The sequence below is a fragment of the Artibeus jamaicensis genome, unplaced genomic scaffold (assembly GCF_021234435.1).
Source record: "Artibeus jamaicensis isolate MK-2021 breed Jamaican fruit bat unplaced genomic scaffold, CSHL_Jam_final contig_233, whole genome shotgun sequence".
NCBI classification, from domain to species: domain Eukaryota; kingdom Metazoa; phylum Chordata; class Mammalia; order Chiroptera; family Phyllostomidae; genus Artibeus; species Artibeus jamaicensis.
Window position 1 is genome coordinate 13862027 of NW_026521486.1, and position 12072 is coordinate 13874098.

The 12072-nt window shown below is 50.2% G+C and overlaps 1 protein-coding gene across 1 annotated transcript in view; it reads left to right on the forward strand.

Annotated features, from left to right (window-relative positions):
• Window positions 1-12072, forward strand: part of NT5DC3 (5'-nucleotidase domain containing 3) — a 45432-nt gene that overhangs the window by 16712 nt on the left and 16648 nt on the right. The window contains exons 3-6 of the mRNA XM_037160485.2: window positions 6218-6292; window positions 6729-6784; window positions 10018-10108; window positions 11052-11189. Coding sequence (XP_037016380.1) covers window positions 6218-6292; window positions 6729-6784; window positions 10018-10108; window positions 11052-11189 — 360 coding nt within the window. The remainder of the gene's footprint in view (window positions 1-6217; window positions 6293-6728; window positions 6785-10017; window positions 10109-11051; window positions 11190-12072) is intronic.

Consider the following 12072-nt stretch of genomic DNA (forward strand, 5'->3'; position numbering starts at 1 on the left):
GCTGGTTTTCCTGCCAAAGACTACGTGTACTCGTAGAGTTGGAAAGACATCTGCTTTGAGATGCAGTAATAGAACAGTAAGTGGGCAATTTAGCATCTTCCCAAAGAGCACGTGTAAACTGCCAGCTTCTTCTTAATTACCCATTTCTCTTTCTTTCCTTCCTTCTTTCCTTCCTTCCTTCCTTCTTCCCTCCCTCCCTCCCTCCCTCCCTCCCTTCCTCCCTCCCTTCCTTCCCCTTACTTTCTTATTTCTTTTACAAGAACACGTTTGCACAAAAATAGAAATAACAAATACTGGATAACCACTGCATCCGCACCTTCATTTCAGATGTGCACCGAGGGGTAGAAAGAGCGTCTTAGAAGAGTTCTTGAGTTCCTGTCCTACATTTGCACCCTCCTCGGTGTCCCAGTCATTGATTGGCACCGATGTCCCCCTGGTGTTCAGTCTAAAGCCTGACATTAGCCGTGACCGCTGAGGTTCTCCTCCATTCCACATCTGACCTCTCAGCAAATGCTGCGGGTCCGCTCTGTTTTTTTTTTTTTTCAAACAAATAATCTTTTAATTTGAGAGGAGTCTGAGGTTCACAGAAAAGCTGCAAAGATAATACAGAGAGCTCCTGTCTGTGTCTCCTATACCTGGTTTCCCCTGAGGTTAATGTGAACATTTTTTCCCTTTTTCTTTTAAAATGATACAGTCACAGAAAGTTGGGTAGATAGTACAGAGTGGTCCTCTATCTCTTCTACCTAATTTTCCCCACTGGTTACATCTTAAATAACTAAAGTGTAATAGTTACAAAATGAGAAAATTGATGTTGGTATACTGGGTCTGTGTAGTTATGTGTCTTTGTATCCCATGTGTAGATTCATGTAATCAGGAGCGGAGTTCATGAATTCCTTTCAGTGCCAAGGTTACTTGTACCAGTTGAGTTTCTGAGGGGACAGCTGGTAGGCAGTAAGGTCCACACTCCGTCCCCATTACCACGGTACATTTGTCACAACCAACGACACAGCAGTAATGAATTATTATTAACTGGAGTCTGGGCTTGATGCAGGCATCCTTAGTTTTTACGTAAAGTCCTGTTCCTGCTCCTCTTGGCTGTGACTGTTTCTCAGCCTTTCCTTGTTTTTGAGAACCCTGACAGGTTGGAAGGGTACTAGTTGGGGTGCTCTTGGGATTTGTCTCATGTTTTTCTTAGGGTCAGACTGCGGTTATGGGTTTGGGGGAGGAAGACCACAGAGGTAAAGTGCTACCGTCGTTCCCTCTTATCCAGGGGATGTACTGTCAATGTGACTTACTTGTGATGTTGGCCTTGACGAGGTCGTGTCTGTCATCACGTCTCACTGTCAGGCTTCCCTTTCCCGTGCTGGTCCCTTGGGGAGGATTCACTCTGTGCAGACACGAGCTCTCTGTCACGCAGAGGATATTCATCCAGTGCGTTTCCCGACTGCACCCGCTTCTCGCCTCCCCCCACTGCCGCCGCCCTCACCTCCCGCCCGGCGGTGCAGTGGCCTCCTGACTTGTTTCCCTGCTTCTCTGTTCTTGCTCCCTAGTCTGATCTCTATTTGGCAGCAAGAACGAACCTTTAAATATTGATCATGTCACTCCTGGGCTCAACACCCACCCCCGCCCAGCCTTCCCGTCACACTTGTAGTGACGTGGAAGGCCTCCAGGGCTCCCAGGCCCCACTTCCTCACCAGCCTCTCCTCCCACCTGCCCACTCTCTGCTGCAGCCCCACCAGCCTGCTCGCTGCTCCTCCAGCTCCTAGACATGGGCCTGCCTTTGGGCCTTTGCCATTTCCTCTGCTTCAGAATGTCCGTCCAGGCTGTCTGAGCTCTTGCTTCTCTTAGTGTTTATAGCTCTCTGGACCCTTGGACTGCATTTTCTTTGTAGTATTTGTCAGGTACGATATTGTGTTTTTTCACTTGTTTATGGTCTGTCTTCCCACGGTAGAGTGGGAACTTCTTTGGGTCAGGGACTGTGTCAGTTGTGTTCATGGCCATATTCCCAGGCCCTGGCACAAAGTACGTGCTCAGTAAATACTTGACATCTTGGTGAATTCCACAGTTAAGCAAGGGTATTGTGCCTGGTGTGCAACTCTCATTCTGGTGTAGGTCATTTGCCCTTGCTGACTATTTTGTGTGGAATTTGGAGAGCTTTGCCTTTATGCCCTTCTGCCCTGCCTCGAATTAGACTCATAGTTTAGGCTCCTTTAAATAGCAGAGTGAGACCTCTGAAAAATGGGTATACTTATAATAGGTGTCCGGACCACAGGGACTCACGGGCAGTGTTGTAGTGTCGAGGTCATGCCCCGTGGCCAGAGCTCTGTCACTAGCTGGGAACGGGTGCATGGCCAAGCTGCAGATCGGGGGGAATGGCACGTATGGGGGCTCCGGGCTCCTCCGCAGTGTTCTAGTGCTAACTTTCCTCGAGTCTGTCAGGGACATTTCTGCAGCGTGTTCCGGGCAACCTTGGCCTTTCCTTGTCCGCACACACCAGCCCACCCAGATTGCACCCACAGCTGGAACAGATCCAGGTACCGAAGGACATGAGTCTGGGCCGAAATAAGATTTTTTAAAAATAGAAATCTCAAGTGAAAATTGTTTTATCTATTATATTTCTTCCCACTTTTAGGATACTAGTAATCTTCATGACACAAGAGGTGAGTCACGCTTTTCAGGATGGTGGGAAGTTTCTCAGCTATGAAGGGTCCAGAAAATCTGGCCATAGGCCATTGGAGAGAAGTGTGGTCTCCTGGCTGTTGGGAGCGGCTTTGGCGTCCTCCACCGGATGTTACTGTGAGCGGCTGTTCCTTGAGATGTTGTGCACACAAGCCCGTGTGTGTGTGTTGGAAAGGCGCCCATCATGGGGACCTTTGGGACTTGGCTGCATGCATAGGGAATTCCAGTTGAGGGCCAGGAGTGGAGCACAGACATCACCCAGTTCCAGCATTTCCTTTTCCATACGAAGGGAGAGGCCGGGAAGGTTCAGCGACTCACCTAAAGTCCTCCAGGAGAGTGGCAGAGGCCAGTGGAGGGGGCCTGAGAGCGCAGGCCTCTGAGTCCCCATCCAGGAAAGCAACTCAGTTTTCTCAGCAGTTGCTGCGTGCTGGGAAGACTGCCCTGATCCCCCACTGGCGTCCTTTGGTTTAATCCTCTCTACTGTCGTGTAGGGTGGGGCTCTTGTTATCGTCGCCTTGGAAATGAGAAATCGAAGCCCAGAGAGACATGATCTTGCAGTGAGCACATGGTAGGACTAGAATTTGACCCCTGGTCCCTCAGCCCTGGGCCTGTATTCTTTATCAGGTGGTGTCCGGTGATGGCTCCTTCGGCGGCTTTGGTCAGTTCCCCAGGTTCTGCTGTGGTCTCTGGACCATTGGAAAGCCACCGTGTATCTACCAGTATGTCTATCAGTAGCTCCTCGAGAAGCAGCGAGAGTGACAGGTAGGCCTTGTTCCAGAAGGAGCTGCCAGCCTTTCGAGCAGTCCCCGTTCAGAGTACATGCTGCTTGTACTCTGAACTCTCTCTCTCATTCACACATGTCTCTTAGCTAAAAGGGCCAGCAGCCCCCTTGTCGCCGTGAGCCCTCTCAGCAGACTCACTGTGCCACCCGATGTGGCAGGTACTGCTGTCACAGAGACAATGAGCATCCAATATGTGGCTCAGGGTTTGTTCTGACTTGGTTGGGGGGGCAGGTTGGGGTGGACCTGGGTTCGAATACTGGCCTGACCTCTGTCGATCTCTGTGAGCCTGGGCTGTTCTCCTCAGACCATCCAACAGGAGAACGAACATGAAGTGCCCTTAATGCTGGGGGGGGGGGAGTAAATACAGTCACAGAAGGTGTCCGGAACATTTCCTGAACGGCTCAGGAAAAGCCCCTCTCTCGGTAACCTGTTAAACAACTCCCTCCTGCTCTTTCCCTTATTGGTCACTCCCCAGTTAAAAGGAGACTCCAGTGGGTGGTGTCTCATGGCCTCACTTCGGGGGTGTGACAAAGTGTCAAGTGTCCTGTGGGGCGTGTGTTGGGTTCTGGGGACAGGAAGTGTGTGAACTGTGCACAGTGTTCTGAATTCTTGGGAACGCCCATGAGTGGAAATATCACGTAGTGATTGCTTGGCACACGTGGCAGGTGTTAGATAGATGAGCCTGAAAGTGACATTTGAGTCAGCGCTTCGTGCAGCTTGAATTGAAAACTTGCTGTCTGTGGTTCAGCCTGCTGGGACCGGGACATCTCCTCATGCCACCGTGACCTCGGCCATGGGAGCGAGCAGCGCAGCCCTTGCGGAGAGGTTTCCTGTGCGTATTGATTGTTGCCTAGGTTTGTGTTATTTGAGATTACAGAATTGCAATGCTAGTAAGCACGGATTCAGGCAGAAACCGACATAGCGTTTCCATTATGTAGTAATGACAAGGGGATTTTGTGATAAAAGGAAGGGAAATAATGACACAGATGGAAGAAAACCCTATTGGGGGCAATAAACTCTCCTGCTATACATAGTACCGATTCTCTCAGATGGCCATAATTATGTCATTGTGCTCGGGTCAGCTTTCCTGCTGGCTTTACTGACCGTTGTTTGGAAGACGGTGTTGCATTGATCCAGTCCAAAGGTCGTTCTACAGGTTCAGAGAGCAAGGCTCCAGGAGCAAGGCAAGCACCATTCCTCTGGGACGGTGGCTCCAACTCTATTTGCAGATGGCTCTGTTGATGTCATTTTTCACAAGCTCCATGTAGCCAAAGAAACTTCTGTGCCAGGCAGGCGTGTCAGTGGTGCTCAGTCTGCCAGGGCTCTGCTTTTGGGGCAACATGCAGACTCCAGAATGACAAGTCCAGGGATTATTTAATACTGCAGGATTTGGGAAACGGCAATCCAGGTACTCAGTGCAATAAACCTGCATGGCAGTCTGTGGGGTGTCAAGCCTTTCGGCGTCTCTGGGACCACACTGGAACAAGAGCTGTCTTGGGCCACATGTTAAATACAAAAACACTGATAAAAGCGGTTGAGCCAAAAGTTTTAAGAATGTTTACGATTTTACGATTTTGCGTCGGGCCACATTCATAGCCATCCGCAGCTGCATGTAGCCGGCGGGCTGCAGGCTGGGCGCCCCTGCCCCAGAGCATCGTGGGAAGTGTAGTCTGGAGGTGTTTCCTGTGGCCACAAGCATCTTGGCTGCCGGAAGGCAGGCACCTGGGTTTTTACTTAGGCAGTTTACATTGTGATTGGAAGATTCTGGTGACACAGCCTCTGTAGACCTGGGAGTAGATGTTCTGTCCTGCAGATTGTGCTCTGAGGGCAGAGGATGTGGGGAGAGCAGAGGCTGGAGCCTGACCCCTTACCCACCACACTCCAGCTCTGTGGCCCAGGCCAGGTTGTTTCATTCAGTGCCTTTGATGTCCCGTCAGTGAAATGGGAATGGCAGGGCAAACGGTGCTGGGTATCTCGGTTCTGTCAGCGGGGTGGCTGGTGTTCCAATTCTGAGCCTCAGGGAGGAGGGAAGGACTCAGGTGCCTGCTGCAGTAGATAAGGAGGGGGCTGCTATTTTTGTCTGCATCGTTTGAGGGATGGTTTAATAACCAGGAAATATCAGGGGAGCTGAGCTGCTTCCAAAAGCCGGGCATGTTCTGAGCCAGAGTGTCGGAGAGGTAACTGGAGCCACGTGCTAAGAAAGGGCCCCTCCATGCCCGAGTTGGGGGATGCTGCCCTGACAGCTGTGGGGTCCCTCCAGCCCACGGAGGGTGAGCGGTGGCCTGCGTCCAAATGAGAAGTGTAATGAAAGCCACATGGAAGGGACCCTTTGAAAAGTGTTCTGCTTTGGTGTCTTCATGAAACCTGGTAATGGGCTCATCGTGGGGCTGCGACAGGAAGGTGCTCGAATGCGAGCTGAATGGTGGGTGACATCGTACTAAGGAAGGAAGAAGCAGATGTGACTCTGGGGGCAGGGCTCTGGGAGTCTGGGGCGGAGGGAAGGAGGGGAGGTGGCAGTGAAGATGAGAGAAGTTGGGGGATGAGGCCCCACAGGAGTGGGCTGGGTGGAGGGCTCTGGGGCTGGGGGGCCTGGGTCCAGAAGCAGAGGGACACGATGTGATTTTCCCCTTCCGACCCCACCTTCCCACCACAGTGCCTCAGCCACCTTGGCCTTTGTACAAGGAGCAGATCCGGACACTACCTTGAACCTAGTATACACTTCGTTAGCTAGAACCGGTTTGTTTCTTTTTTCTTAGTACCCCACCGAAATCAGGAAGTATGAATACGACCCAAATTTTGCAATTCGTGGACTTCATTATGATGTGCAGCGGGTAAGTTCAATCCTCATGTTTTTCTAGTTTAATGGTGTTTGGGGATAAAATGTACACTTGGTGCTTTTCTTTGCTCAACACATAAATTGATTTAAAATTCATGTTCTTTGGGACTGCAAAACTGAATTCTTCAGGACATCTTTGCATCAAGTCTTTTTCAAGAGACCGGGATTGGAAGAGCACGAATGCGTGTAGCAATTTGGGAGACAGCGTTTTATTTCTCGTAGGCCCCGTTGCTGTTTGGAGGAACAGCCAGTCGTCATACCTTGCAGTAATGAGTTGAAGTTAATCAGCCAGCAGCGATGTCAGAAACTTGCCTGTGCTTCCTTGTTGTGACAACTTCACGTTGGAATGATTTATAACGACACCCGTAATTCTCATTCAGTGCACAGATAGCTGTGTTTATTAACATGTGCCTGTGTTTATGTTTTTAAAGGCTGTGTTGATGAAGATTGATGCTTTTCATTACATCCAGCTGGGAACTGTCTACAGGTAAGCGGAAGCTCCCTGGCCCAGACACTGAGCCCTTCTCTCCTGGGCTCTGACAGTTTTCTGCAGAGTAATCCACCCTGGGCGTTGCTGCTCTGCTTATTTACCTAAGGCACTTTCTTCTTCAACCACCCTCTCCTCTCTTCCGAAATCCCTGATGGCTCCCCGCTCTCTGGAGACTAGAGCCACCTCTCCTAGGTTTCCTGTTAGTGTCCTTTTGCACACACAACTCCTTCACTCACTGGGTTGGTTACGATTCTTAGCTGCAAGTGACGGAAAGCCAGCTCAGGCTGGCTAAACGAAACACAGTATGGGCTCACTGCTCGTATAGTCCAAGGGCAGGGCCTGGCGCAGGTGCGGCCAGCTCCGGGGCCCAAACTGATGGCGTCAGTGCTCTTTCCATCTCTGGGCTCTCTTGCTCTCAGGGGTGTAGCTCCCTCTGGGGCAGGCCCCTCAGTGCAGAGTCACCAGGCTTTCCAGGTCCAGAGGCAAAGGGGAGTTTCTTTTTCTTTTTCCTACAGTTTACACCGGTCTCAGAGGGAGTGGCTGCTGGCAGGTACAAATAACATGTGTTCCTTTCCCCTGAGTTCTTTCTTCTCCCTGCTTGGCAACTGTTCACACTGGCAGCCTTTGTACCAGGACAGTTTCCTTCCTCTCTGCTTCTTGAAATCCCAACCCTGCTTCAGGGCCGACTTGTGGTGAGGCCTCTCCTTACCTCTCAGCTTGAAATGTTTTTTTTTTTTTTTTTTCTCTTCTGGGGTCACATGATCCTGTGCCCTTAATTGTCTTGTGCAGCCAGGTGTCTGTGACTATAGGTAGAGCAGTGGCCTCTGAGGATTGGGTCGGGCCCAGTGTGGACGCAGGGAATTCAAGGGCAGAATCTTTCTACCTTTTGTATTTTCCTCCCAAGCGTTAAAACCTGAGGAGTGTGCACAGCTGACTGCTGCTACCTGAGCTCGAGCCGTTGTCCAAGGTCACCATCTGGAATGATCTGGTTTACTGCCCGTGTCTTATCTGATTTCTGGAACAAAGATAAACGGAAGTATAGTGCCTCTGTTGTTTTCAAAGGCTAGTAGTTGTAACAAGTTAATCGAGATCGGAGGCAAAACATTAATGAATCCACTTGAATATTTTTAAAAGTTATATGAGGGTGGAGAATGGAGGAAAGAGGCTGAAGTTAAGTTTTCACTGACGTGACATATCAAATGTAAATTATTTTTGTATGCGTTTGAATATTGGCCAGGTAATTTTTTTTTACTTTGAGCAACCTATTTGTTTTAGTAACTAAAGTTCTTATTGAGCGATTTGTACTCCTGTGGTAGCACAGCTGTTCCGCCTGTTCATTCTGTGGTCCCTCATCACCGGGTCTGTTTCTCAAGCACCTTCTCTGCTAACAAAGGGGGTAGAGGAGCAGGCCTGCCCCCGTTAGCACACTAGAGTGAGATTCCAGGGGAGGACATACGAGGCCACGGAGCCCTGGGTAGAGGCTTGTGCTCCAGGCACTGGTGGCAGAGGCAGGCCCGAAACCCCGCCACGCTGACTCCTGAATTAATTCTTTCTTGTGTGTAAAGGAGCTGGATTCCCTTGCAGATTCTCCTGCAGCTCCAGAGGCAGGCAGATGGCGGGCATCACCTCGGCTTTTACAGATGAGAAAACTGGCTTTTACTGTCACATAGCATTTGGGTCACCCCTCTCGGGGGTGCTGCCCAGGCTTCCTGCCTTGTGTCGTGGGGTTTAGTCTACCCAAGCCTCGTACGTGACTTTTTCCATCTCGGCACTGACCTCTGGGTAGAGCGATGTGGTCCCCGGCTGGTGGATGAGACACGACAGATTCACATGGACTACTGAGTCCTGTGGAGGAAAAGGGACAGCATGTCTTCTCTCTCAAGGGGAGAAAAAGCCTCAGAGTACCTTGACCACCTTCTTAAGAGGAGAGCACCTCTACCCTTGCCTTGACAAATTTTATTGTGTTCAGTTTGCACAGGAATACAGGGCATATACATAAAGCTCATCAAACATTGTCAGGCAGAAATGGTTAAATGATAGATAACATTCAGAGAACTCTGAGGGCTTATTCTGAGTCAGGGCCAGATAGTTAAAGGGCCATAAAACTTTGGGGAACAAACTCACTTCCTGCTTGGATCCTTATCATTTAAAATGAGGGTATTAGCAAAGTAGGCTTCATAGGATTTTATGCATTCTTTCTTAGGCTTGATTGCCTTAGAGAACCCGCCCTTTCCAGCACAGGGCCACACCACCTCCAGCATTGTTTCAGGCTTAAGTCAGGCAGGGGAAGTCAAGCAGCCAAGAGCTTAGGAGACTTCTAGCAGACAGAATGAGGATTTAGGCTATGTCAAAGCTGAGGGGCTAGGGTCCATCACCCCCTTTTTCTATAGCCCCTCAAGTCCTTCCCTGAGGGCCCCTTTGTGACCATGTCTGTCTTAGGTTGTCTCTCTTCTGAGAATCTTACCCGTCATTGGTTAACCAGTCATCTGCCCAGGGCCAAGCAGGGTAAAGAGAAAGGGGGCAGAGGTGGTGCCCCTATAAGTAAGATAAGCTTTGTCTCCTAAGTGGCTTATGGTCCCAAGGTCCTTTACTCAGCCTTAGCCAAGGAGGGGGGGCAGCTTCTGAAACCAGGCAGGGCAGTTCCCAACAGCAGAGTATCAGAGGGTACAGGATGATGGAGACAGAACCAAGCCTTTCTCACCTTAATGTATAAAACACATGAAAAAAAACACCTGCCCCAAAGTAAGGCATTAGAAGGCCTTGTACCTTGTTGAGGGAGTCAGTGTAACATAGCGGTTACGGAGCCTGGGGCCCAGTGCCGACCCACGACCCACCATCTTCTACTTGGGTGACCTTGGGGAAGGTACCCCATCTTCTTGTGTCTCAGTTGCCTCTGCTGGGAAAAAAGGGATAATAGTGTCTTTCCCCTGGCGTTGCTGAGAAGTAGGTGAAGGACTATGTGGAATTCATATCTGGAGTATAGTAGGTGCCATGTAATAGTAACTGTTATTTTCCTGCTCATTGCCATTAGAATGACAGCAGTAGTAAAAGTAGCAGCATTTTGCCTGGCATTTGTAGCAGTTACTGGTGGCACATCTTGCCTCCTTGTGACGCCTCCTTGTGACGGTGTCTGACATGTAGGTAGGAAAACCCCAGTCATTGCCAGAGGTGTGACTGTCATTACCGTCCCTGGCTGGGCTGTTAAACCGCACCGCCTGTTGTTCTTCCAGGGGCCTCAGCGTTGTCCCCGACGAAGAAGTCATTGACATGTACGAGGGGTCCCACGTGCCTTTGGAACAGATGAGCGACTTTTATGGAAAGGTAATGAGAAATGCCTAATTTAAAGCAGCCTGTGTTTTTCCTTCTCAAAGCTTGGCCTGGGAGACCCAGAAGTCTGAATCCCTCGACTCTGTGCCTGCCCACAGGGAGCTGAAAAAGAATTTGGGGTTGTGTTTTGGGAGACCCAAGGTTTGAGAGAGATGAGTGTGTTCTAGGCCCCGCGGGTCCCTTCCCGGTTTTCCTTTCTTTGCCCTTTCCTCCCTCCCTGATGAAGGCTCTGTGCGCCTTACTCATACCTACTCTCTTTGCCACCACCTCCCTGAAGTGTCCCCACTCTCTGGATTTAGTCACGGGGGGCTGTCCGTGGGGTGGCTGTCACCTCCCCTGAGTTTGAAAGCAGCAAGTCACCCTGAGCCTGAAGGGAAACCCCTGCTTCTCTGATGTCTGTGGGTCTCTCTGCTCTCCGCGTTTTTGCCTCCTGCCCTGTCAGATGCATTGTCTCGTTTGCATCGGTAAAGTGCAGTGGAAGGTGGCCGGTCAGCCGGTGGACTGTGTAGCATGCAGGCATTCAGAGAACGGTTCTTTGCCAAGCTCACACAGAGGCTTGTGAGCGGCTCAAACCCAGGAGAGTTAAGTGGCTTTTTCTGCCATTCCAGGGGCAGCAGCCTGTTTCCCGGGCCTCCTCTGAGCCTGATGAGGGTGTGAGCTGGGAGCTGAGCGGAGTGGAAAGGGGGGCGCTGGTTAGACTTGGGAGTAAGGATGGGGCGTTTTCTCGGATGTGCCTTACACTTCGAGTGAAATGTCAGCTCTGTTGTGAGGGACAGGAACAAGGTGAACATTTTTGCTTTTCATTGTTAGAGTTTTCCCTCTTCTCGTGCAGAGGGATGCAGATGTTGACCGGAATCCCCCTCGGTGGAGGTCGTGTCTGGCTCTGCTGGGGCGTCGGCCTCCATTTCTAAAGTGTGCCCCTCCCCACCCCCCGCAGAGTTCCCACGGGAACACCATGAAGCAGTTCATGGACATCTTCTCGCTGCCGGAGATGACCCTGCTGTCCTGCGTGAACGAGTACTTCCTGAAGAACAACATCGACTATGAGCCTGTCCACCTGTACAAGGACGTCAAGGTTGTGCTGACAGTAGGAGACTGCGGTTTTGCATCCCCATCTCCTTTCTGTGGAAGGAACAGGATTTTTAGGCTCCTTCGTAGGTCAGGTGTTTGAAGTAGCCCTTTGCCCGGGAGCTCTTGGGTTTGCGGTTTGTCCCTGAAAATTGTACGATGTTGCCTTAGGAGAATTGGAAATCAGTCCAATTGGTTGTTAAAAGAAGAGGGTACTCATATTGTTTCATGGATTTCTAATTCTTCCTGACCCAGGGCCAGGGCCGGGGCACCTGGCCAGAGGAGCAAGTGGGGACTGTGGCCCTGGCTGTACCCAGCTCACCCTGAGCCAGGCCACCAGCTAGGGGAGGACTCTCCACAGAGACATGGTGTTCCCGTCTCAGGCAGTGGCCCAGGGCCTGCAGTGCCCCCTGGAGGCCCGCCTTGCCCTGTGCACACAGGTTCCCTGCAGACTTGCTGGGGCCCGGCAGAAGCTGGGCGCTGAGATCCCCTCGGAGCAGGAGACAGGGAAGCCTCAGTATTTATATGCATGTGCGCACACGGCATTTATATGGCTTTGTATTTATAGATTTTAGTTCACGTTCATGTGCTTATTTATTTGTTTTTATTGTTGTTCAAGTGCAGTTGTGTCCAGTTTCCCCACCATTCATGTGTTTATATACATTCTTTAAGCTGAACTTTTTCCACTACTTAAAAATGTTTATGTATTATTTATTTGCTATATATTTCTTACATATTTCTAAGCATGTTATAAAAATGTTATATAAAATATATTATGTATTTATTTAAATATATGAATTTTTAAAAGATCAGTATTCCTATGCTACAATGTTCTAATTGTGTGTCTGTGGCTGATTTGAAGTTCTCACTGCTCTGCGTCATGGGTGTTA